This window comes from Podarcis erhardii (genome assembly GCF_964252035.2).
Source record: "Podarcis erhardii genome assembly, chromosome: 5".
Lineage (NCBI taxonomy): Eukaryota > Metazoa > Chordata > Lepidosauria > Squamata > Lacertidae > Podarcis > Podarcis erhardii.
In genome coordinates this window covers 87,034,149-87,057,622 of record NC_138509.1, presented here as the reverse complement: position 1 = coordinate 87,057,622, position 23,474 = coordinate 87,034,149, and the positions used below count along the sequence as shown (strand labels likewise).

Sequence of the window (23,474 nt, the reverse complement as noted above, 5' to 3'; positions counted from 1 at the left end):
TCACTAAGTGGGAGAAAATATAAATCTGCATAAATGCCTGGCACGGGGTATTCAGATTTAGGTGGCAGAAAAAGCCAATAGGGATTTTGCAACAACCTTTGTAAATAACAAACCACTTACTTATCTCTCTCTTGAATAACAATTTAGGGAGCAAGTAGTCAATATTTTAAATTTTAACGGTGAAGTGCTATGACGTGTCACTTGTTGCTTAAGCCCTGGATTTAAAAGCTACAGTCTCTTTGGTGGGAGATGACCATCTTCTCTTAACACCGCAGAGATTCAGATTTGCTTCGGTGTAAAGAACTCTCTCTGCTGAACAGGAGATGCAACAGAATGTTGTGGTTCCAAGCTGCTAGGTGCATGTCAATATTATAAGTATACTGAATCTGGCTTGTTAGCAAACAGGCAGCCAGCGATGTTTTTTAAACAAAGGTGTTCCTGGCAGGCTGTACCACACAACAGCTGTGCCACTGCATTCTGCACCAGCCACAACTTCCACGACAGTCCCAGCTTTGAGGTCATCTGTGAATGGATCACTGTTGCCAGACTCATCTAGCCCTGGGAGAGGAGATTGTAGCCACCACTCTTCTCCAGTTGTTCTGCTAAACCATGATTTGGCTTAGCCCATCGTTCGAGCATGGGCTTGTGGTTTCTGGGCTCTCTCAGACAAACCATTATAACTCATGGTTATTCTAGAGAAAGTTAAACCACGAGTCCAGGTTTGGAAAATCAGTGAAACCAGTGCAGCTCAGAACAATCAGGGAAGAGCAAAGAGACCCCCTCTTTGGGGGTCGTTGCTCCTCAGGGCAACACTAACTTGGGGTGTTCATTTCATATTGCCCCTGCTTTGATGTTCAGCCAGCCCTGATCTGCGCTCCATAATGGATAAATCGTGTGGGATTTCTGTTGTGCTGACCAGCACAATCACCATATTACTTATTATGCTAGACCATTCCGCACTATTCCTCATGACCTCCACTCCTGTTTTATTGGAGCTTTGGTAATAGAAAAGGTCACCTGTTGTAACGCATGACTCTCTTGCTTGGTTTTCGACTTCCATGTCGGCTGATGGAGAAAAGGCATAGCTGAGAATGGCTACTAGGCTCAGGAAAAGTACAGCACCAAGTTTGTCTTCTTCGTTCGGTTTGTTTACGTCTGAAAGCGCGCCTGCCAATTGCTCCGCCACACGCCCTGTCGCACGCTAAAAGCATGATCATCAGGCAATTACGGCAACAAAACAAACCTTGCAGTGCCATCTGCATGCATGGGAAAGTGCCAAAAGCCCATTCACGTCTACGCAAATTTGCCAACAGAGCTCCCCACCCCTATACAACCACGGGGGGGGGGGGGGCTTGTTTCTTTTAAAGCTAGCCCTCTTTGTTTTTGTGCCGCAGGTAAGTGCAAAGTGAGAAAGAGGCAGGTTATCGCCCTTCCTCCCCTCACCCATGTTCTATTGCTTTGTGTCACCTCAGGACAACTGCTTTGCAAGTAGCTTGCAGTCATTTGGAAAAGCAAACAGGGACAATTTGCTTTGCTCACTCTCTCTCCCCCTTCAATGCACCCTATGTCTGTATTATGCAACAAGTTTGCAATGATTGTGCCTGAAATTATAAAAAATAGAATCCCTATGGAATCCAGGAACAGCACAACTATGGGGGAGAGCTACAGCTCCGTGTCAGAACACCGGCTTTTCATGCACAGGGTCCACGACTCAACCCTGGCATCTCCAGTTAGCGCAGGGACAGACTTCTGGCTTAAACTCTGGAGTGACACTACCAGTCAGAGCAGACAATATTGAGCTAGATGGAACAATGGTCCGAAAGAAAGCAGCCTTAAAGACTAGAAGCATGCTCTCTCTCGCTCTCTCTCCACACAAGATACTTAGCTCTTCATCCTGAACAAGCCCTGTGCTTGCATGGTGTGACTAAAAGGTAAAGGTAAAGGGAACCCTGACCATTAGGTCCAGTCGTGACTGACTCTGGGGTTGCGGCGCACATCTCGCTTTATTGGCCGAGGGAGGTGGCGTACATGTGGCCAGCATGACCAAGCCGCTTCTGGTGAACCAGAGCAGCGCATGGAAATGCCGTTTACCTTCCCGCCAGAGCGGTACCTATTAATCTACTTGCACTTTGACGTGCTTTCGAACTGGTAGGTTGGCAGGAGCAGGGACCGAGCTACGGGAGCTCACCCTGTCGCGGGGATTCAAACCGCCGACCATCTGATCAGCAAGTCCTAGGCTCTGTGGTTTAACCCACAGCGCCACCTGTGTCCATGGTGTGACTATCAACATCTTAATACACCCCCCCCAAGTCCTAATTTCTACTACAGAGAAGTGTTGCACAACTTAGTAACTTAACACCTTTTAAAACTTTGCATATCAGCAGATAAAACTAATTGCTCTCATTTCTGACTTCTCCTCAAAGCAGCCAAACAAAGCAGAGGGAGAGACGTTTGCGTTAAAGAGGCAAAAACCACATGAACACCACCAGCAGCAGATCAGAGCTGGGATCAATACTGGCCATCACTCCTGGCGAAAGACTACGCATGGAGCCTACACTCAATACTAAGGCAAAAAATAACACTCATAAAAACGAGAAAGGGGGCACTTATATAACAAAATGGTTCTTGAGGAGGAAGTGTTATTATCTCGCTCAGAGTTGCAGTTGATTGCCAGACAAACACCTATTCAAGAGAGAGATAAGTAACTAACAACTGCAGCTCTGATCAATATCCTAAGATAAAAATATCTTTATCAATGAGCAAGAGCAAGCCCATAACGTGAGCAAGATATGCACGTTCCTCTGCCAAATTCAGACCTACTTTTTTTGACAAAGAATGCCACTCGTGACATTCCTTGACGTATTTTGTAGCAAAACAGACAAGGGAGCCTCGTGGCTCTTTTAACAACCGACAAATTAATTACGGCATGAGCGACAGGAAGCAAGAGGTGGTGTTGTGAGCTTCATGCAATCGGCCTTGGGAATGCTGTAACAGTTCAGTGATGTTAATTGTACTGTTTGCCGTTTATTGTGGTATTACTTCAGTTGTTGCTGTTTTTATATCCACGTTGCTAAGGCTAACAGCAAAAAAACAACACACCAGCGATAAATGTGCTTGAGTGTTCTGCAAACAAGAGAGGGGGGCGGTGAAAGCAGGGAGAAGATGCACCTCAAACATGACCCCTCGGTCGCAGCTTCTGCTTAAATAAATAATAAAAGAAGATATGCTTCCTACTTATTAAAAAGCGATCTTAGCACACGCACTGCTTTCTTACAGCTCAAACTTGCAGTTGCCTTTACGTTACGCAGTTGCTCTGGGAGACAGTCAAAAGTATCGGCCGCTTTAACTGGGAACAAGCGTTTTCACTGTTTGCGTCTATTTTGCAAGAAGGCCTCTTTGCCTCTCTCCATTCACACAAACTCGAGCCCCGTCGCTCTGAGCACGGTGGCAAGTGTGCGAAGACGCAAGTCACAGTCATAGAGGTGAAATCATCCGGCTCACGGCCCTGTCACCCACCTACGGGTTGTAAGCAGCAACACGTTCCGCCAATTTACCCAGAGAGAGTCTTGGATGTAAACAGGTTCCCACACAAAAAAAAGGGGGGGGGGGGAAGCAGCGGCAAATGGAGAACACAAACGAAAAGCCTTTCCGGTGCTTTTATACGATAAATGTGTGGCTTCTATCCATTTGGCGATACGCTGCCCAAATGTCTTCTCTCAACATTACCTATCGATTGAGGGAATATTACATTTCCCAGCACTAAAAGGAATTATTATTTTGCATGTGGCTTCCTCCTCCTCCTCTTTCATGAGAGCACATACATTGCTATGAATATTTCCTTGTGCTACTGGACTGCCCTTATTTGTTAACAGTTTAAGCTGCCAACTTAGGGTGGAATGTGAAAAGTCCTGAAGAATCCATACCCATGGATTGTGCACTTTTAATGCTCCTTGTGTGTACACGTTCTCGTGCCCTTGGACACCTTGCTGAATTTCCTTACTCTTTCTGGAAAACAATGTTTGTGTTGAAAAAAAAATTGTCCAGTAGTACCTTAGAGACCAGCTAACTTTGTTCTGTGTATAACAAACTTAATTGGTCTCTAAGGTGCTAATGGACAATTTAAAAAAAAATTTCGACTGTGTCAGACCAACACGGCTACCTACCTGAATCTAGAATGTTTGTGTTGTTTTTCACCAGAACGGCTTTGCTATTTTTCAATATAATGCAAGTTTCTAAGATTGCACTTTGGGGAGCTTGCCTATGGTGAAAGGCGGTATGTTAAGGTTCTTGAGGCAATATACAAAGCCTTGAACAACTTGGGTCCAGGATACCCTAAGGACCCCTTGAGTCCTTATTCCCACCCCCCTCCTTCTACTGACCTTCCTACATTTTGTGAAATGCCTATGGAATCCCTACCTAGGCAGGCATGGTATGGGCTGGTTTTCAAACACTCCTAAAAACCTATTTTTAACCTGATTTTTAAAACTACTCCTTCAATGCTTTGCATTTAAACTGCTGCTCTCTTTTATGTCTCAGTTTTCTTTTTCTTTTTTTTATAAATATTTATTAGAGTTTTTGAATACAAATGCACCAATAATAAACAATCTTACTTCTATCACAACGTAGTTTCATCATTTCTTTGGACTCCCTCACGTCTCCCGCTCCCATTTACATCGTTAAAAGGTTTTTCCAAGCAAATTATCAACTTTTTATGTCTCAGTTTTCACTTACTAATTTAGTATCTGTAGTGCTTTAAACTTCTGATGGGGTTATACCATGTGAGGCTTTTGTGTTTTAGCAAATATTGTGATTTTCACGTTATGTTTGGATGAATTTTATGATTTTAGCTATTTTGTGAACTGCCTTGGGAGGGCGTGTCACGAGAGAGAAATGAATGACTGGGTATCGATCTCTCTGTAAGCAGTTATGGCAGGAAAATGCCCCTTTTATTTATCTTGTATAGGACTATGTTCTAATTGCTTTGAATGGCATGCTTTGAATTGCTTTTGACAGGCCACTCATTCCAACGCAGTACAGGCTTGCACAACAGCAGAGGCTGCCTACCGCTTTAGGCCAGTGCACCTATTTGAAATTTTGAGAAAATGCTGTGGGCGCCGGTCACAATATGGCTGCCATGGGGCTTAGGCATGAACACAAAATGGCCGCCACACCTGAAAGAGCAAAAAAGAGACAGGAATACAAAATGGTATGTGTGTTATGATTCCCTTTGAGTACCCCGATTCAGACCAGGAGTAAGGGGACAACGTTTTCAATGTTGGATGGCTGCTAAAGTGTCTTGAGTCATATAATGAAGAGATGTTGGAAGATTAATGATAAAGGGGCTAAAAATAAATATGAAAATAAGGCTTTATATTAAAGGGTTGTGAGAATCCAAGACGCAAAATGTAATTCTAGCATGTTTGAAAATTTTGAGGGGGGACATTGCTTACCTACAAGAGATCCACTTAACCCTGACAATATTGCTTTTCTTTTTTTGTAAGCATTTCTCAGCTTTATTGCTCCAACATGGGTATTCTCCTTAGGAATTACATTATCTTAAAAATATACTTATATAGAATAATAATAACAACAACAACAACAACAACAACAACAACAACAACAACAACAACAACAACAATATATTTTAAAGGGTGCTAACAGCAGGATGTCTGTATTCCCAGGTGTGCGATGCAATTCACAGATCATCAGAGCTTAGCACTGCACTACTGTAAGAGCAAAGACGTAAGATGCATATTTTAGAAATTTGCTTTATAGAACAGCAATGTACAATGCCATCAGCCCAAAGGACTGCACACATAATGTCTGCAATCCAGGCTTGAGGGACCCAGCTAGCCTGCATATATTATTTGCAACTCTCCCATTTGCATATTGTCGGTGTGAACCTGCTGGAGGCTAGGCCCACAGCTGGTGATCATGCTGTGCTACTTCTGAGAAGACATTTGTATAATTTGAAGGGGGATATTAGGAGAGGCAGCTTGAAGGCGGTCATCAGTGAAAATGAACCTTAGAAAGAATCAGTGGAAACGTTCTCCTTCAAATCTGTTGAGCCTCACCGTTATCTGAAACTGGCAATGAAAGGGTGAAGGCAAGCACAAACAACATTTTAGGACTAGTAAAGGAGGGTTAGAATAGTAAAGGAGAGCCTAGACTGCTCTGAAAACAACTTTCGCCCTGTCTTAGAACAATCTCTAGGGAAATAATGTTTCTGCCAGTAACTTGTTGTTGTTGTTGTTTAGTCGTGTCCGACTCTTCGTGACCCCAAGGACCAGAGCACGCCAGGCACTCCTGTCTTCCACTGCCTCCCGCAGTTTGGTCAAACTCATGTTGCTAGCTTCGAGAACACTGTCCAACCATCTTGTCCTCTGCCGTCCCCTTCTCCTTGTGCCCTCCATCTTTCCCAACATCAGGGTCTTTTCCAGGGAGTCTTCTCTTCTCACGAGGTGGCCAAAGTATTGGAGCCTCAGCTTCAGGATCTGTCCTTCCAGTGAGCGCTCGGGGCTGATTTCCTTAAGAATGGAGAGGTTTGATCTTCTTGCAATCCATGGGACTCTCAAGAGTCTCCTCCAGCACCATAATCCAAAAGCATCAATTTTTTGGCAATCAGCCTTCGTTATGGTTCAGCTCTCACTTCCGCCAGTAACTTGAGTGGTTCCAATTGAATGGTGAAAACCCAGTTAAGGAGGGCACGCAATTAACTAGTGCTTCTTTCCACCAACGCTCCAACCCTAGAGTGTCTTTCAAATAGTTTTGACCAGTGCTATTTTTCTAGAAAAAGAGGTGCTGGGATTCACTATGAACACTTCCCTCTTTCTCTTAGAATGGCAATGGCACCCACCTGAGAGGTGCTGGAAGTGAATTCCGATAAGTTTCCCCTGAAGAAAGCCCTGGTTTGCATTTTCCTGAGTGTGCAGGCATTCAGATTATTCCTTGCACTATCCCCCTTTGGCTTTTTTGTTACTTTTCCCTTGTATGTTTTACAGACTCTTCTCCTCCCCACCCAATCTTTTCTTGCCGCTTTTTCTATTAACTGCTCACAAACAACATTGGGAAGGGCTCGCCTTCGACTCTCATTTTGAGAAATATGTAATGCGAGGAAAAAAGGGTAGGCATATATTCAAATACAGTACACTGAAATGCCAGTCGAATCTCATTTCTTTTGATAGTGTTACAAGCTTGGGGGATCAGGAAAATGCTGTGGATGTAATGTGTCTTGATTTCTGTAAGGCTTTTGGTGAAGTCCCTCATGATATTTTGGGGGGAAAGCTGATAAAATGTGGGCTGGATGAGGTAACTGTTAGGTGGATTTGTAGCTGGAACCCAAAGATAGTTCCTCATCTTTCTGGAAAAAGGAGATAGTGGGGTGTTGGAGGGTTCTGTCGTGGGTCCGTTGTTCAACATTTTTGTAAACAACTTGGATGAAGGAATTGAGGGGATGCTCATTCCATTTTCAGTTGACACCAAAGTGGAAGGGGTAGTCAATGCCACAGAAGACAGAACTGGGATTCAAGATGACCTTAATAGATTGGAGAACTGGGCCCAAACTCACAAAATGAAATTCAACAGAGAGAAATGTAAGGTTCCACAACGAGGCAGGAAAACGTAGCTACACAAATATAAGATAGGGGTTTAATATCCTCGTTCACGGGCAGGGTATAATGAATAAAGGTTAAAGGTAAAGGACCCCTGGATGGTTAAGTCCAGTCAAAGGCGACTATGGGGTGCGGCGCTCATCTCGCTTTCAGGCTGAGAACGCCGGCGTTTGTCCGCAGACAGCTTTCCGGGTCATGTGGCCAGCGTGACTAAACCACTTCTGGCGCAACAGAACACCGTGACAGAAACCAGAGCGAACGGAAATGCTGTTTACCTTCCCGCTGCAGCGGCACCTATTTATCTACTTGTACTGGCATGCTTTCAAACTGCTAGGTTGGCAGGAGCTGAGACAGAGCAACGGGAGCTCACCCCGTCTTGGGGATTCGAACCGCTGACCTTCTGATCAGCAAGCCCAAGAGGCCAGCTGCTTTTCTATTCTGAACATGACTTAACTTTTTTCAAAGATCACCCAATACTCCTACACAAGCCAAAGAATTTAGAGTAATGTATGAACTACAAAAGAAACATAAGGAAATCTAGTCTTGCCATATTGACTTTTGGGTAAAAATGCCCTCTTTCCCTACCTGTTTGTACTCCGACTCTCTTCCAACCAGGACCTGCAGAATGTAACTGATAGGGTCTCCCTTCATGGGGGGTACAGCTTCCCAAGCAATTTCACAGGCGTTTCCTTCCAGCTGTCTCACTCTAGGGGCTAAAGACAAGAGATTATAATAATTTTCTTCCTTTTCAAGTTTCTAACATCCCCCCCCCCAAGAATATAGTAAATACAATTAATTCATTCCTCCCACCCAACCGACTTAAAATAAGTGAGAATAGAACATAGATGGTATGGTGAAACAGACAACCAATGGATCTGTATTTGCAATGTTTCTTTCAATTTACAGTAACCCATGCATACCCAATCCTAATCCAAAATATTTTCTTATTAGGAAAGTAGAAAACGAATGGAGGAGATGTATAGAAAGAAAGAGAGAGCCGTGTGGAAGAATGTGGCTTTTCTTGTTGAAGAAACCAGATATGGTTAAGCTGGGGTTGCCATACGTCCAGAATTTCCCGGACATATCCAGAATACTGCATTCGTCAGCTGCGTCCGGGTGGAAATTGGCCAAATGTCCGGAAAAATCCGGACATATGGCAGCCCATGGCAGCACCCTGTTCTCAAGAGTGTTTGTACCCAGCCTAAGAGCTTTCTCCATTCCTTTGATTTCCAGCAAATGGCATTCAGATAGCCTTTCCCCACCATTCAAGATTCTAATGGAATTGTTACACTCAGAAGGGCACAGGGACCCTGCTGTTCCTTTTGTACCAAAGGCAAACACGGCAAAGCTTCTGGAACTTGCAGATTCCAGACTGCCATTCAGATTCACAGCATGCATTCTGGGCCCCGGAGGGAAGCATGATTTGTTATCAGCTCACACCCGCACTGCCCTTAGCACAAGCTGATTGTTACTCTTGCGCGGGGGGGGGGGGGGGGAGAGAGAAATCCTCTTCCATCAAGGAAAAAGCCATCACATGTCACTTAGGGCCCCATCAGCTACAGGAATCTGATTTCTCAGTAAAGCATAAAGCTTTCAAGCAGCTGACAGTTGCGCAGCCATGCATCTGTCCCCATGACGATCGTCTATAACAGGGGTGGGCAACCTAAGGCCCGTGGGCCGGATGCGGCCCAATCGCCTTCTCAATCCAGCCCGCGGACAGTTTTTACATGAGTAGAATGTGTCCTTTTATTTAAAATGCACCTCTGGGTTATTTGTGGGGCCTGCCTGGTGTTTCTACATGAGTAGAATGTGCGCTTTTATTTAAAATGAATCTCTGGGTTATTTGTGGGGCACAGGAATCCGTTCATTTCACTCCAAAAAATATAGTCCGGCCCACCACATGGTCTGAGGGACCCTGGACCGGCCCAAGGCTAAAAAAGCTTACTGATCCCTGGTCTATAACCATCTGCAGCAATGTTCTGGTTATCCCGAACTTTTCCACCCTGAGGGGGTGGGGGACTACAAGCTGGTTCATGGCGACAGGAACAAATGATTATTTTTAAAGGAATAAAAGGGGGAGGGAGCGTGTGGTTGCTGAACAAAACACACCAAAAATGTCAATGGAAAGTAGTGATGGCAGAAGCCTCAACTGCCATCATGGCAAATCCAAGATATCCAAATAATTTATCAGCTGCTCAGGGCTGCATGGTTGGCCTATATCTGCCTTGAGATACAATGGAGTGTACCTCCAAGGGTGAAGTCAAACCGCTGCCAAACTCTGCGACTTCTGTGGCTGCAGAGACCGGTAACTCATAACTGCTGCCTCCTGCTTTGTTTCTGCTGTGTTAGCAGCACCAAAGTGACCTCTCTGGGGCACAAGCCTGGCCAGTATGTATGGAGGTCCTGGGCTGCCCAGATGACAAGATCCTCCTCTGATGGGGTCTGAAGGAAAGTGGAGCACTACGTTTGGCTGCAGGAGTTGCCATCCAATGGCATCAGGGACTCCAATCCCGATTTTTGTAGGGTTTACTCCTTAGCTGTTTCTTCTCCTGAAGACGTCCCACAAGGCAGTAGGTACAGATTTTCCTTGGGGTTTACCCCTGAAGCCTTCCTCACGAATGTGTGTAGCCACAACTCTCAGTGATGAATGAAGTAAAAACAGAGTAGCTGCAATGGCTAGGCTCTGACTCCATGGTTTCTCAATACCTTGGTTGTCGAATGCTTTGGTACTCTGATGTTTTGGCCCCTGGAAGTAAGTGTTCCGGTTTGCGAACGTTTTTCGGAAGCCGAACGTCCGACGCTCCTGCAGCCAATCGGAAGCCACGCCTTGGTTTTCGAACTGTTTTGGGAGTTGAACAGACTCCTGGAACGGATTAAGTTCGACAACCAAGGTACGACTGTACTCAAGGCTGCTAACCACTCTAGGGGAGAGTGCTGTTGTACTTGTGGGTTTTCCACAGGAATTTCCACTCTATGGGAGAGTGCTGTTGTACTTGTGGGTTTTCCACAGGTATTTCCACGGTCATTGCAGATGTTAATGAGACCTGGGCAGATACATTACACTTAAAGGTCTAAAAGGAGGATAAGAAAACACAGTGGTGCCTCGCAAGACAAAAAGAATCCGTTCCGCGATTCTCTTCGTCTAGCGGTTTTTTCGTCTTGCGAAGCAAGCCCATTGACAGCTTAGCGGATTAGCGCTATTAGCGGTCTAGCGGCTTTTAGCGATCAGCTGAGAAGCGGCTTATCAGCGGATCAGCTGTTAAGTGGCTTAGCGCTTAGAAAAGGGCGAAAAAAGCGGGAAAAAAAACCCGTGGGAACTCGCAAGACATTTTCGTCTTGCGAAGCAAGCCCATAGAGAAATTCGTTTTGCGAAGCGCCTCCAAAACGGAAAACCCTTTCGTCTAGCGGGTTTTCCGTCTTGCGAGGCGTTCATCTTGCGGGGCACCACTGCATCTCATATTGATGAAGCTCTAGCTGGTGTCAAATCAGCGTAGCTCCAGAACCTCTGTCTTACTTCCCTCTTTTATCAAATGGGACGAACAATCATGTCCTCTCAGCAGTGGGCTATTGAGGACAAATGAAATCACGGTGTATGCTACAAGTGCTGTATAGGGTATTAATAATAACCGAAAGCGTCAGGTGGTTGGTTTACTTCCACAGCCGCACAGCCCAAACCAGGAGGTGCGTCTTATTTACCTTTGATGGCAGGGGGAATGGATTTGGTTGTGCTGAAGGTAAATACTTCTGAGAAAGGTCCTTCCCCAGCTTCGTTTACGGCCTGTATTCTGAAAGCGAAGCAGGTGAACTCCATCAGCCGTTGTACCTTGTAGGTGTGACTTGGTCCCCTATAGATTGGAATAAATCTGAAAAACACAAGGGGAGAGAGGAGACCAAGTTAGTTACTATTTACTGCTTCAGAGTGTTTCATTAACTCAATGTGCTCTTTACACACAGCTGTGAACTTTGGATTTGGATCTAGCAACTGCATGGATTCTCCAGACAGCCACTACTTTGATGTTCTGCACTCCTGATTATCAACATCAGGAGCATAAATTCATGCAGTAGCCGAGTACTAATTATTTCTCGGGAAATATCTGGATTCACAGCATTAAATTGGTTGTAAAAGGGTTGGGCTCAAACATAATGCAGCTCAATGGCCAAAAATGTTTCCTAATCAATATGAAACTACTGCAAAGCACACTTACAATGGGGATTGAAAAGAGAGGTTGTAGAAAGTCGGATACCCAGTGGGTCTGTTGCAGATGTAAAACTGATTTCCTGCAAATTTTACAAGTCAGGTTTAGAGCACCCTGCCCCCCCAGTTGCAAATCAACCCTTTGTTTACCTCGTTATAGTAAACCATGGTTAAAGGCCAGCATATGCTATGATGGTGACGCTAAGCAGTTTTCTTCTTAATTGGATTTGCAAACCCACTTCAAGCCCTGGTTTTGAATTCTGGTTAGTATTCACCTTGGTTAACACCTTGAAAAACCATTCTCAGGCAAAAAAAGGGGGAGCTTACACTGGGAAGAGACGTGGGAGGCAGAGGAGTTTGGCTCACAATTGGCAAAACCATGGTTTGCAGCAAGTTCTGCCAATGACCATGGTGCCATAAACATAGACCTTCTTAAAAAAACAACAACCTTAAATACCCAGGAAGCACCAACTGCTTACTACTAATTCACTGCCATCTACAAGTGGCTGTGGAAGAAGCTGTTGTGATTTCAAGGCAAATTAACAGAGGAGTCTTCAGTCCTAACCTAAGTTTTTACTCCCTTGGTGTAAACAAGCTTGCTCAAAGTCAGTAGCCTAGTGTCATCCTATGTCCCTGAGCATCCCATGTGTCATCGATTAGCAGCGCACACCACTAGGCAGATAACATATTTATTTTATATTATTTAGAAAATGTATATACTGCTTAACACTTCTGGCACAGAAGAAAACCCAAGGAAAATGGAAAGCTTATTGAATTTTCATGCTGTCCTTGTACAGGTGCCTTGCTAATCTTCTCTGCAGGTCATGTACACAAAAAAGTCAGGGAGAACTACCTAATCAACAATGGGCCCGGTTAGCACTACGTATTTATTTTGGGTTGGATCCAGAGGACAGAGGAGTGGAAAGACACTAATGATATTCAATAAGCACTTCCAGAAGAGCTTGTGCAAGAGTTCATTAATGCCATAACAGGATGGCTAAGTGTAGCATCTGTCCCCGTGCTACGAGTTTTTGTCATTATCTCTGGATTTAGCTTTTTCACTTTTCTCACGCAGTGCTCTAGTGTGAAGGGTCACAATGTCCTATAGTGAAAGAGGTATTCTGCATCAGTCCGTCCCTAATCGAGAAGGGTGCCTTTGGACCCAACATGTACGTTTTTCAGTGCCAGGCTTTCACTATAGTTTCCAATATTGCTTTCATTCATTTATCTGTTTCAAGCAGACTCATTTATGGTGACAGATACGTATTGTAACTCTTGACCTTCAATATTGTGCCCTGGTTCCAGAGACATCTGGCTGGTCATGGTTGGAAACATGACACTGGACCAGACAAACCTCAGTCTATTCCAGCACCATCCATTCTTATCATCTCCATGCATAATTATCAAAGGCCTGATTGAATGTTTTGGAAGCCAAGTTTTCAAACCTGGATGCAATGTCAGTCATATGGCACTAGTCGAGAACAGCTAATCAACTCCAGTTTTTAAATTTCGTAACTCACATTTAGATTCCACCTTTACTCCAAGGGGCTTGAGGCACTGTACACAATTATCTTCCCTGTCTCATTTAATCCCTACAACAAATCTGTGAGATAGATTAGCTTGAGATGCAGTGGCTGGCCCAAAGGGATTCGAACTCGGGTCTCCCAGATTCTAGTCCAACACAACTAACCACTATGCTACACTGGATCTCTAATATGCAAGAGAGCGGCAGTCCAAACAGTCTTGAAAGGAAATGGGTTCCCTCAGCGACAAGTTTTAAATAGAGGAAGAACAGCCCCAACGAGTAATCTCGATTATGCCTGGAAAACTCATGCTGTGATTAAACAGTAACAACAAAAAGTTCCATCTTTGTTATGAACACTGAAGCTTCAAAAGGTAGCCGATCTCTTAGGTATAGCTGTACAATTCAGTTAAGGACTGAAGCATGCAATTTGCATTCCCTGGCAATTTCTCCTTGTCACATCTCAAAGTAGAAAGGCTGGCTGCTCCCTAAGCAAGGAAAATTAGATATGAGAGAGAGAGAGAAAGATATGCACCTAATCAGGTGTGCTGAGTTCCTCCCAACATTGGGGGGGGGGGGAGGCCGTCACATGTGCATGAAGCCACTGATGCACCTCTTCCATGCCCTTCCCTCAGCCACAGGTGAAGACACCTTGTGAAGACTTAACCTTTCTGCCCAGGCCTTTCCCTGACCCACAAGATTGGGCCCTGTTTTATGTGTATGAACCCCCTGAATCTGTTTTATTTGCTTTTACACCATTTTAGGTTGCATTTTTGGTTTAAATGATATATAGTTTTATATTGCACGTGGTGCATACCTGTCAGATATCTTATGCCACCAGGATAGCTGAAAAAGCATCTTCCTTTGCCTGTGTGGCTTGATTTCAAACCACATAGACAAAGGCTCAGAGTTTTGCAGAGCTCTCCAAACCTTGCTCCCCTTTGCCTGGGCAGCTTAAAATCAAACCAGACCGACAATGGCACAGGGGTTGCAACTGGGGGCTGTGACTTTACCTGTCCCGTTATATATGACGCCAGGTGGCCATGGCTTACAGGCTTGCTGGCGAGGGGCTCTCCGCTGCTGGTTGCTATCCTGCCTTCTACCTAGCATATGGCTCAAGGCGGCTAAACGATTAAAAGAAAATCCATCAAAATGCAAACCGAACCGTACTAGCACCTGCGAGACTTCATGCCGCAAGGCTTCAGATTCCAAGTCCCTGACGCCAATTGCACTGGGCAGCATCACCTGCTTCTAAACGAAGCCAGGATGCAAAACCAATAGCAGCAAAACTTTCAGGTACTTTGCTAAAACAAGAAAAGGCCTTTTGGGGGGAGGGGGAGCCAAAGGAACCCAAACTTGACTTTGCAGCGGGTTTGTCACCAACTGACACTACACTTTAATGGGAGCTTAGGTTTGGCTATGGGTTAAACCACAGAGCCTAGGACTTGCCGATCAGAAGGTCGGTGGTTTGAATCCCCACGACGGGGTGAGCTCCCGTTGCTCGGTCTCTGCTCCTGCCAACCTAGCAGTTCAAAAGCACGTCAAAGTGCAGGTAGATAAATCGGCAGGAAGGTAAACGGCGTTTCCGTGCGCTGCTCTGGTTCGCCAGAAGTGGCTTAGTCATGCTGGCCACATGACCCGGAAGCTGTACGCCGGTTCCCTCGGTCAAGAAAGCCAGATGAGCGCCGCAACCCCAGAGACGGTCACGACTGGACCTAATGGTCAGGGGTCCCTTTACCTTTACCTAGGTTTTGAAAAGTCTAAATTAGTAAAGCTCAGGGAGCAATGAACTGATGGAGGGGACGGTTCTCAGAAAATTGCCCTCATATCTTTTCTGCATTAGCAATGAGAACCATTTGCCCTATTTGCTGGCATTCTAATATCAAATAGAACATTAATGTACACACATACAGAACACGGTGTTCCTAGAAAGAATGCTCAGGAGATGGCAAGCCTGCAATGCGGTTGTCAATATAAATTTATTCTCCGTAAGGATCTTCCAGGAAACTGTTTGCATGCCACTGTATTGAATTTCCTGTTGACGTTTTAAGACACTCCAGTCAAACTTGGGAATTATGAATAAAATCACAAACTCCCGTGCTGTACCCTTGGCTTTTGAACATCTATTCAGGATTCCCCCCTCCCTTTTTATTTTTCTTTATTTTCCTCTTCCCAACAACTTCGTTCTAAAAGGAAAGCACCCTAAATCTGCAAGCTTTAAACACCAGGTGAAATTCAGTGGCAAAGATATAAAAAAATGCGATGAGCAATGGCTCCACTACCTAGGTGCAAATTCAACCTCTCTCTTTTTGTACTCCAGGTGAAAAGTGACAGAGAAAGGGAAGTGAAAAGGAGAGAATTAATATCCTAATCAGCTAACCTGCTGACCTGAGGCTGTTTTCTCTGGAGCAGAAGCAACCAGGGCATTTGAAAGAGAGGTTTACACACCTCAATAAGCAGCAACCGCTAATAGTTAAATGAGATGTGATTCACATCGCAGGGAAGTGCCATTTTTAAGACAATAAATGCTTCACATCTCCTGCTCTTAAAAGAAATTAATGTCAAACCTGCAGCTAATTATGGGATTTCCCCCCACCCCTTCTAATCCACGCTTCAAAACTGCAGCAGATAATTTGCCTATGAACTGAAGAGCACAAAGTTTTGAGAAGTGCTTGAAGCAGAAAAAAGGGGCAAAATCATTAGATGATGTAAAATAGGCAAGCCCAGAAAGTTTTAATGAAGATGGTACACCGGCAAGGAAGTTGCTTTCCAGAGCCTCTCAGTTTAAGGAAACCACACCATTTCTACGGTGTCAATATTTGACAGGCAGGAGGCGTACAGTGGTACCTCGGGTTAAGAACTTAATTCGTTCTGGAGGTCCGTTCTTAACCTGAAACTGTTCTTAACCCGAGGTACAGCTAATGGGGCCTCCCGTTGTCACGCAATTTTTGTTCTCATCCTGAAGCAAAGTTCTTAACCTGAGGTACTATTTCTGGGTTAGCAGAGTCTGTAACCTGAAGCGTCTGTAACGAGGTACCACTGTATATCTATCTCTAACTACGCTCATCTGGGTTGCAGTATTTGTTTCCTGAGATTTACAGAAGCAACAGAATTATTATTTCCCCACTTTAAAAACACTCCCAGGGGCTTACTTAAAATTACAGAACAAAGTATTTTTAAAAAAAAATATTCACCTGTACGCAATCTGTGTGTATAACTGGCTAGGTTGCTGCAAGTTATAGCCATCCATGTTGGAGCAGATCCATTGAAATTAATAGACCTAACTTAGCCAAGGACACTGGAGTGCATTTAACTCTTGAGTAGAAATAACTCAGCTACAACCACATGATGTTAAAATCCAGTTGCTATATAGAACTGACGAAACAGTTGTCTGCATACAGAATTCTGGGTTGTAAAACGCCATCTGCCTTAGTTAAACCTATAGGACGTTATTGCAACAGCAAGCAAATGACGGTTTTAGATTACCTGCGGAATTCATTGCCACAAGTTATATTGTGAGAATTAAGTGTCTCTTTGGGGGCACGTAGAGGAGCTCTGAGCTTTGCTTGCAGCAGCAGCACAGTAACTCAGGTCAGCACTTAGGCCATGGGTAGGCACTTAGGCCATGGGTAGGGGCCGGATCATGCCCAATTGCCTTCGGGATCCAGCCCGCAGACAGTCCGGGAATCTCTGCATGGATCACCAGCGTGCATGTTCTTTCTCTCTCCCTCACACAGCGGCGGCGGCCGTGCCTCCTCCCTCCCTCCCTCCCTCCTCCTGGCTTCTCTCTGCCCTGCCTAGAGGAGGAAGGAGGCTGGGCTTTGTTGGTGCCAGCAGCAGCAGTGATCGAGCGGCCGCCATTTTAAGCAGCCCCTCTCCGGAGCCCTTTCGTGTGCCGCTCATTGTTCTTCCGCCACAACCACCAGCCCCTGCTGCTCACAAGACACAGGTAAGCAGCCACCGGGGCTTATGGTGCTCTTGTATCTACCTCCAAAAAACACAGTCCGCCCCCGCCCCCAGGGTCTGAGGGACAGTGGACTGGCCGCCTGCTGAAAAAGTTTGCTGGTCCTTGATTTAGGCTATGCACATACCATACATTTAAAGCAACTCCCCCTCCCAAGAACCCTGGGAACTGTGTTTTGCCCCTCACAGAACTACATTTCCCTGCATCCTTAACCAAGTACAGTGGTACCTCGGGTTAAGAACTTAATTCATTCCGGGGGTCCGTTCTTAACCTGAAACTGTTCTTAACCTGAGGTACCACTTTAGCTAATGGGGCCTCCCACTGCAGCAGCACGATTTCTGTTCTTATCCTGAAGCAAAGTTCTTAACCTGAGATACTATTTCTGGGTTAGCGGAGTCTGTAACCTGAAGGGTCTGTAACCCGAGGTACCATTATACAGCCCCTAGGATTCTTTGGCGGGGGAAATGCACATTAGGTGTATGCCATGTATTAAACTAAATCTATAATTTGTTTAGTCTGATCATTTTCTATAGGCTTTTGTTAGAGTTGAGAATCTCAGTTCAAACCATGGCAGAACAGTCTTTCACAAACCCACCTTGCAGATACACATTTCTCATGTATTAATCAGAGGACACAAAGAATCTCAATTCAGAGACACCATTAAGGACAAGATGAGAACAGAAAAGGAGTGTGTGTATTTACAACATACCCATGGGATAGTCACCACAGGTATATCATAGAATTAATACTTTTGAACAAATAGGGTGTAATCAACTCACTTTTTTGTCCTTTTGTTTCCTGATGAGTTTGGCTATTTCAGAATACTATAGCAACCATATGGCTCTGCCTTAATTGCCAATTTCCTTTCCTTACTTGCTAGCCAAAGCCTAAAATATGTGCATGCTGATTATTATGAATGAGTATGATAATGCACCTATTTTTGTATTTTTCAGAGAATCTACTTGCTGCGCTCTCAGTGCTGGTCTGAAACCAGGCACTGCTGTTAAAGTGGGTGTTAATGATCTTGATTCAATTAAAAGAGTGTAAACGGGTTCCTAATTAGACTCCTTGAAAACCTGCGGCAGCTGCGTATTAACTGTATTCATCACCGGGCAAAGCAGACTGTGTGCTTTGTGGGGTCTCTTTACAGCATTATGTACAAACTGCTTATACCCAGAGCATCATGTCAAGGCTAACATACTAGGCCAGTTCAGCTGCAGTGCCAATGGCTGGCATTGGTGTAACCAAACCATGGACTGGTCTTCATACCAACAAATTTGTATTCCTGCATTGCGGGGGGCTGGAGTAGATAATCCTTGGGGTACCAGTACAATTCTAAGATTCTATTATTTTTAAGTGATTCAATAGACAGTGTGAATGCAGTGAGGTTAATGCAGCTGCCTGATTTGCTGCAGTTAGAATGAGGAGCCTTCACTCTTCTCCATATAACCAAATACGCACTACAGTGGTGCCTCGCAAGACGAAAAGAATCCGTTCCGTGAGTCTCTTTGTCTAGCGGTTTTTTCGTCTTGCGAAGCAAGCCCATTGACGGCTTAGCGGATCAGCTGATAAGCGGCTTAGCGGCTTAGAAAAAAGGGGGGGGGACCTGCAGGAACTCGCAAGACATTTTCGTCTTGCGAAGCAAGCCCATAGGGAAATTCGTTTTGCGAAGCGCCTCCAAAACGGAAACCCTTTCGTCTAGCGGGTTTTCCGTCTTGCGAGGCGTTCGTCTTGCGGGGCACCACTGTACCAGAAAAGTGGAATATATGAAACGCAGTAAATAAAAACAAATGAAATAATCCCATCTTATATATTCAGGGGGGAAAACGATAACCTCAGAAATGCATGGAAATCCTATCAGGATTTTATTCCTAAATGCTTGTTTTACCTTTAGTACTGTGGTTAGCTTTCCCATTTTTTTTTATAAAAAGGTCACTGAAGTTATTTCTTACGACTTTCAATGAAGAAAATGCCAGCAAATTTAGAAACCAAGTATAAATTATAGTTTATACAACAAAAATCTTTTAAAAATATCAAAAGAGCAGCATAAAACTAAAATGAAACAGACACATTCTGAAACACCATGAAAAAACAACATTAAAATCCCAGGCAAATAAAAATGTTATCTATCTATCTATCTATCTATCTATCTATCTATCTATCTATCTATCTATCTATCTATCTATCATCTATCTATCTATTTTCTATCTCTACACACACACACACACTCTTTACAGTGCTCGGGTTGCAAACGTGATCCGTGTGGGATGCATGCTTGCAACCTGCAGTGGCGCGCCTGCGCGCGCTGCAATTTGGCGTTTCTGTGCATGCGCAAAGCACGATTTAGCGCTGCCGAAACCCGCAAGTAACCTGTTGTGGTACTTCCGCGTTTTGTCGTTCCGCAACCCGAAAAAACGCAACCTGAAACGTCTGTAATCCAAGATATGACTGTACGTATATTGTAACACGGATGCTATACTTATGATTTGTGAGCTGGAAATGACATCCTAAATAAACTTGTGACATAATAACATCGATTACGGTTTCAACATAACTGACTCTGAATTAGGAATCTCTTAGTTCTTTCCACAGCAGGCAAATGAACAAAGTGAAGCAATTTTAACAGAAAAAGCAAAAGCCAGGGCAAACATGTCTGGTCATGACAGCTACATTTTGTGAAATGAATCTGAATCAAAAACTGAGATTACCGACTAAGTCTGAATATTGCCCGATTCCCAAAGCGAATCAGGAAAAAAAAGTCATTTGAGACAAACACCAGCACCAGAGGTGGGAAGAGGTGAGCAATGGGCATTATATTACAAAACAACTCCAGAGCAGTTGCTCATATGTCATTTACGTGGCATGGGAAGAGCTCAAACAACATTTCTGACCTTTCCTGATGAATGCAACATGTGGCTTGATGAAGCTGGTTCTAATAAGGTCGAATTAAACCCATTAGAACAAATTACTACAATTTGTTCACTCTCCTCCCTCTCCCCCAATCCTATTCAAACCCGGCTATTTGATGTTTTTCACGTCTGGCTGTATAATTCTGGTCCAGATCAGGGAGCCCACTGAAGCGAGATACTCTGTTTGCTGCAAGAAAATAAGCACATCCTTTTGGGGCTGCTGCGACCTAGTTAACGCTTGGCTAAGGGAAGCACTCAGGCCAATGGGTAACAAGATTTGTTTGCCCCGAGTGCTGCTTATATGGCAATTGAAAACTATGTTATGAATTATTCATTTTCTGCTTCTTAAACAGATCAAGAAACGACAAATCAAGTCATCTTTCAATGAGCAGAATCCAACTGGTGTCTTATATTCGTAAAGGGTGACATGATTGCTACAAATGCGGGGGGTTATATGGCGCTCAAGGCACTTTTACCACTATGCAGCTTTAGAAGGAAAGAATTGCAGTTCACGACACCCACGACAATAAGCATAAGACAATAAGCATGAGTTCCTGCCAGTCTCCTTGGAACGGCTAATGGGCTAAAATCATGGGACTCGAGGGAACCAGGTGGCAAGCTTGATACCCTCTGAAAATCCAGCAGCATATTCTTGGAAATTGCTTGATTAGACGATGTGCAAATAAATCTCGATTCTGCTATAAGAAGATTGCTGCTACAAGCATGGAGGGCTTATCTAGCAGCAACTAGAATGCATCAGTCTGAACGCAACATGTACTTTGGGGAAGCAACTATATTCCAGTTGGAGGTGGTTGGAGGATGGATGGCGGCTAATGGATTGAGGTTGAATCCTGTCAAGACAGAAGTACTGTTTTGGGGGGACAGGGGGTGGGCAGGTGTGGAGGACTCCCTGGTCCTGAATGGGGTAACTGTGCTCCTGAAGGACCAGGTGCGCAGCCTGGGAGTCATTTTGGACTCACAGCTGTCCATGGAGGCACAGGTTAATTCTGTGTCCAGGGCAGCTGTCTACCAGCTCCACCTGGTACGCAGGCTGAGACCCTATCTGCCTGTGGACCACCTCGCCAGAGTGGTGCATGCTCTAGTTATCTACCACTTGGACTACTGCAATGTGCTCTACATGGGGCGACCTTTGAAGGTGACCCAGAAACTGCAATTAATCCAGCATGTGGCAGAATGTGGTGACTGGGAATGGCTGCCGGGGCCACATAAAACCGGTCATGACAGATTTGCGAGAAGCAAAGCTACAGGGAACCAGGCAGAGGGCCTTCTCGGTAGTGGCGCCCGCCCTGTGGAACACCCTCCCATCAGATGTCAAAGAGATAAATAACTACCTGACATTCTGAAGACATCTTAAGGCAGCCCTGTTCAGGGAAGTTTTTAATGTGTGACATCTTAGTGTATTTTTGGTCTTTGTCGAAGCCACCCAGAGTGGCTGGGGAAACCCAGCCAGATGGGCAGGGTACAAATAATAAACTATTATTATTATTATTATTAATAATAATAATAATAATAATATTCCATTTGCCAGTGGTGAATCCCAACAACTGTTTTCAGCAAGGGCACTAATAGTTTTTAACCTGTTCCCACCTTCCCACCCTGTTACTCAGGGCCGGATTTGGGTTTGATTGAGGCCCTAAGCTACTGAGGGTAATGGGGCCCTTTATATGTCCAGCTGTCCTTTGTCAACAACAAATCGTCACTGTTTTTTGTGCTGAATATATGCTATATGGTAATTTATGGACCTAATAGGTATCTAAAGCTATTTTCACGTAACAAAATATGTATTTCATCAAAGTAATATTTATTTTATCTTATATTTTGGAAATGTACATCCAGTTTTTCCCCCCCTTTAAGTTTTTTAGGGGCCCCCAAGAGAGTGGGGCCCTAAGCTATAGCTTGTTTAGCTTATACAGTGGTACCTCGGGTTAAGAACTTAATTCATTCCGGAGGTCCATTCTTAACCTGAAACTGTTCTTAACCTGAGGCACCACTTTAGCTAATGGGGCCTCCCACTGTCGCCACCACGCGATTTCTGTTTTCATCCTGAAGCAAAGTTCTTAACCCGAGGTACTATTTCTGGGTTAGCGGAGTCTGTAACCGGAAGCGTCTGTAACCCGAGGTACCACTGTACGTAAATCCGGCACTGCTGTCACTTATACAGTGGTACCTCGGGTTAAGTACTTAATTCGTTCCGGAGGTCCGTTCTTAACCTGAAACTGTTCTTAACCTGAAGCACCACTTTAGCTAATGGGACCTCCTGGAAGCACGATTTCTGTTCTCATCCTGAAGCAAAGTTCTTAACCCGAGGTACTATTTCTGGGTTAGCGGAATCTGTAACCTGAAGCGTCTGTAACCTGAAGCGTATGTAACCCGAGGTACCACTGTAGCTGCATTTTAACCTAGACTAGGACCCTCTTTTGGGCTTGCAACACCAGCACCTCTAAGCAGAATGAGCGAAGGACCTCTTTCCTTATTTCCGTGCCTACAGAAAGCTGCAGATCAGAAGGAGCCTCACCCACTTTCCTCTTCTTACCTCTTGTTCTTGTCCTCAATCTGCAAGATGTACAGCATGTCGTCGGCAGTGTGCTGCTTGGAGCTGCTCTCCCCCCACTTCAACTTCAGACTCTGAGGACCAGCTGCAGTGCACTCTAGCCGAGGAGGTAAAGGGGGCAGAGGCCTGGTCTTGGCTTTAATCGAGTGGCTAAAAGGTCCCGCTCCAATGCCATTTACAGCCTGAACCCGGATCCTATGGTAGGAAAGCAGCAAAGCAAGGGATTGGGGGGAAGAAAGAAAGAATTACGTTAAAAGCTGGTTTTGAGCCTATCGGTTTTCTTTCTGCCCCTCACTTGATGCAGAGGAGGTGAAGTATAATGGCTTAATTGACACTGAAATGAGAATGTCTAAATGTGTACTGGTCAAAAGGGTTAACATGGAGTGTATCTCTTCCCCCCGGCCCCCATGGGGCTGTATTAAAGTCAAGGAGAGCACTCTTGAGCTCTTGCCAAGTTGATTAACTAACTAATGATGTATTTTTGCATTAAGTCAGGATGACAGAAACTGTTCTTTGAAAATATATGAAAGCAGGAGCTGAGTTACTGGTAAAACTAGCCAGTTGGCCATGGTGCAGATGGGGTTGGAGCAACAGAAACTTCCATGGTCTGCTCATCAACCTCTTCCAAATAACAGGGACATTTCAAATTTTGAGGCGCTGCTGTGGGTACCATATATAAAAAGAAATATATATAAAATTCCA

General features: G+C 44.6%; 1 protein-coding gene and 1 long non-coding RNA gene across 3 annotated transcripts in view; both read right to left on the bottom strand.

Moving 5' to 3' along the window:
* FNDC3B (fibronectin type III domain containing 3B) overlaps nucleotides 1-23,474 on the bottom strand; it is a 269,773-nt gene that overhangs the window by 6,278 nt on the left and 240,021 nt on the right. For both annotated transcript variants that reach the window (XM_081862162.1, XM_081862163.1), the window contains 3 exons: nucleotides 22,755-22,967; nucleotides 11,307-11,473; nucleotides 8,196-8,323 (listed from right to left, as the gene is read on the bottom strand). In XM_081862162.1, the coding sequence (XP_081718288.1) occupies nucleotides 8,196-8,323; nucleotides 11,307-11,473; nucleotides 22,755-22,967 (508 nt within the window). The remainder of the gene's footprint in view (nucleotides 1-8,195; nucleotides 8,324-11,306; nucleotides 11,474-22,754; nucleotides 22,968-23,474) is intronic.
* LOC309342423 lies at nucleotides 4,131-5,018 on the bottom strand. Its single transcript, XR_014156799.1, has 2 exons — nucleotides 4,707-5,018; nucleotides 4,131-4,522 (listed from the first exon to the last, which is right to left on the bottom strand). It is a non-coding gene; the product is annotated as an uncharacterized lncRNA (long non-coding RNA).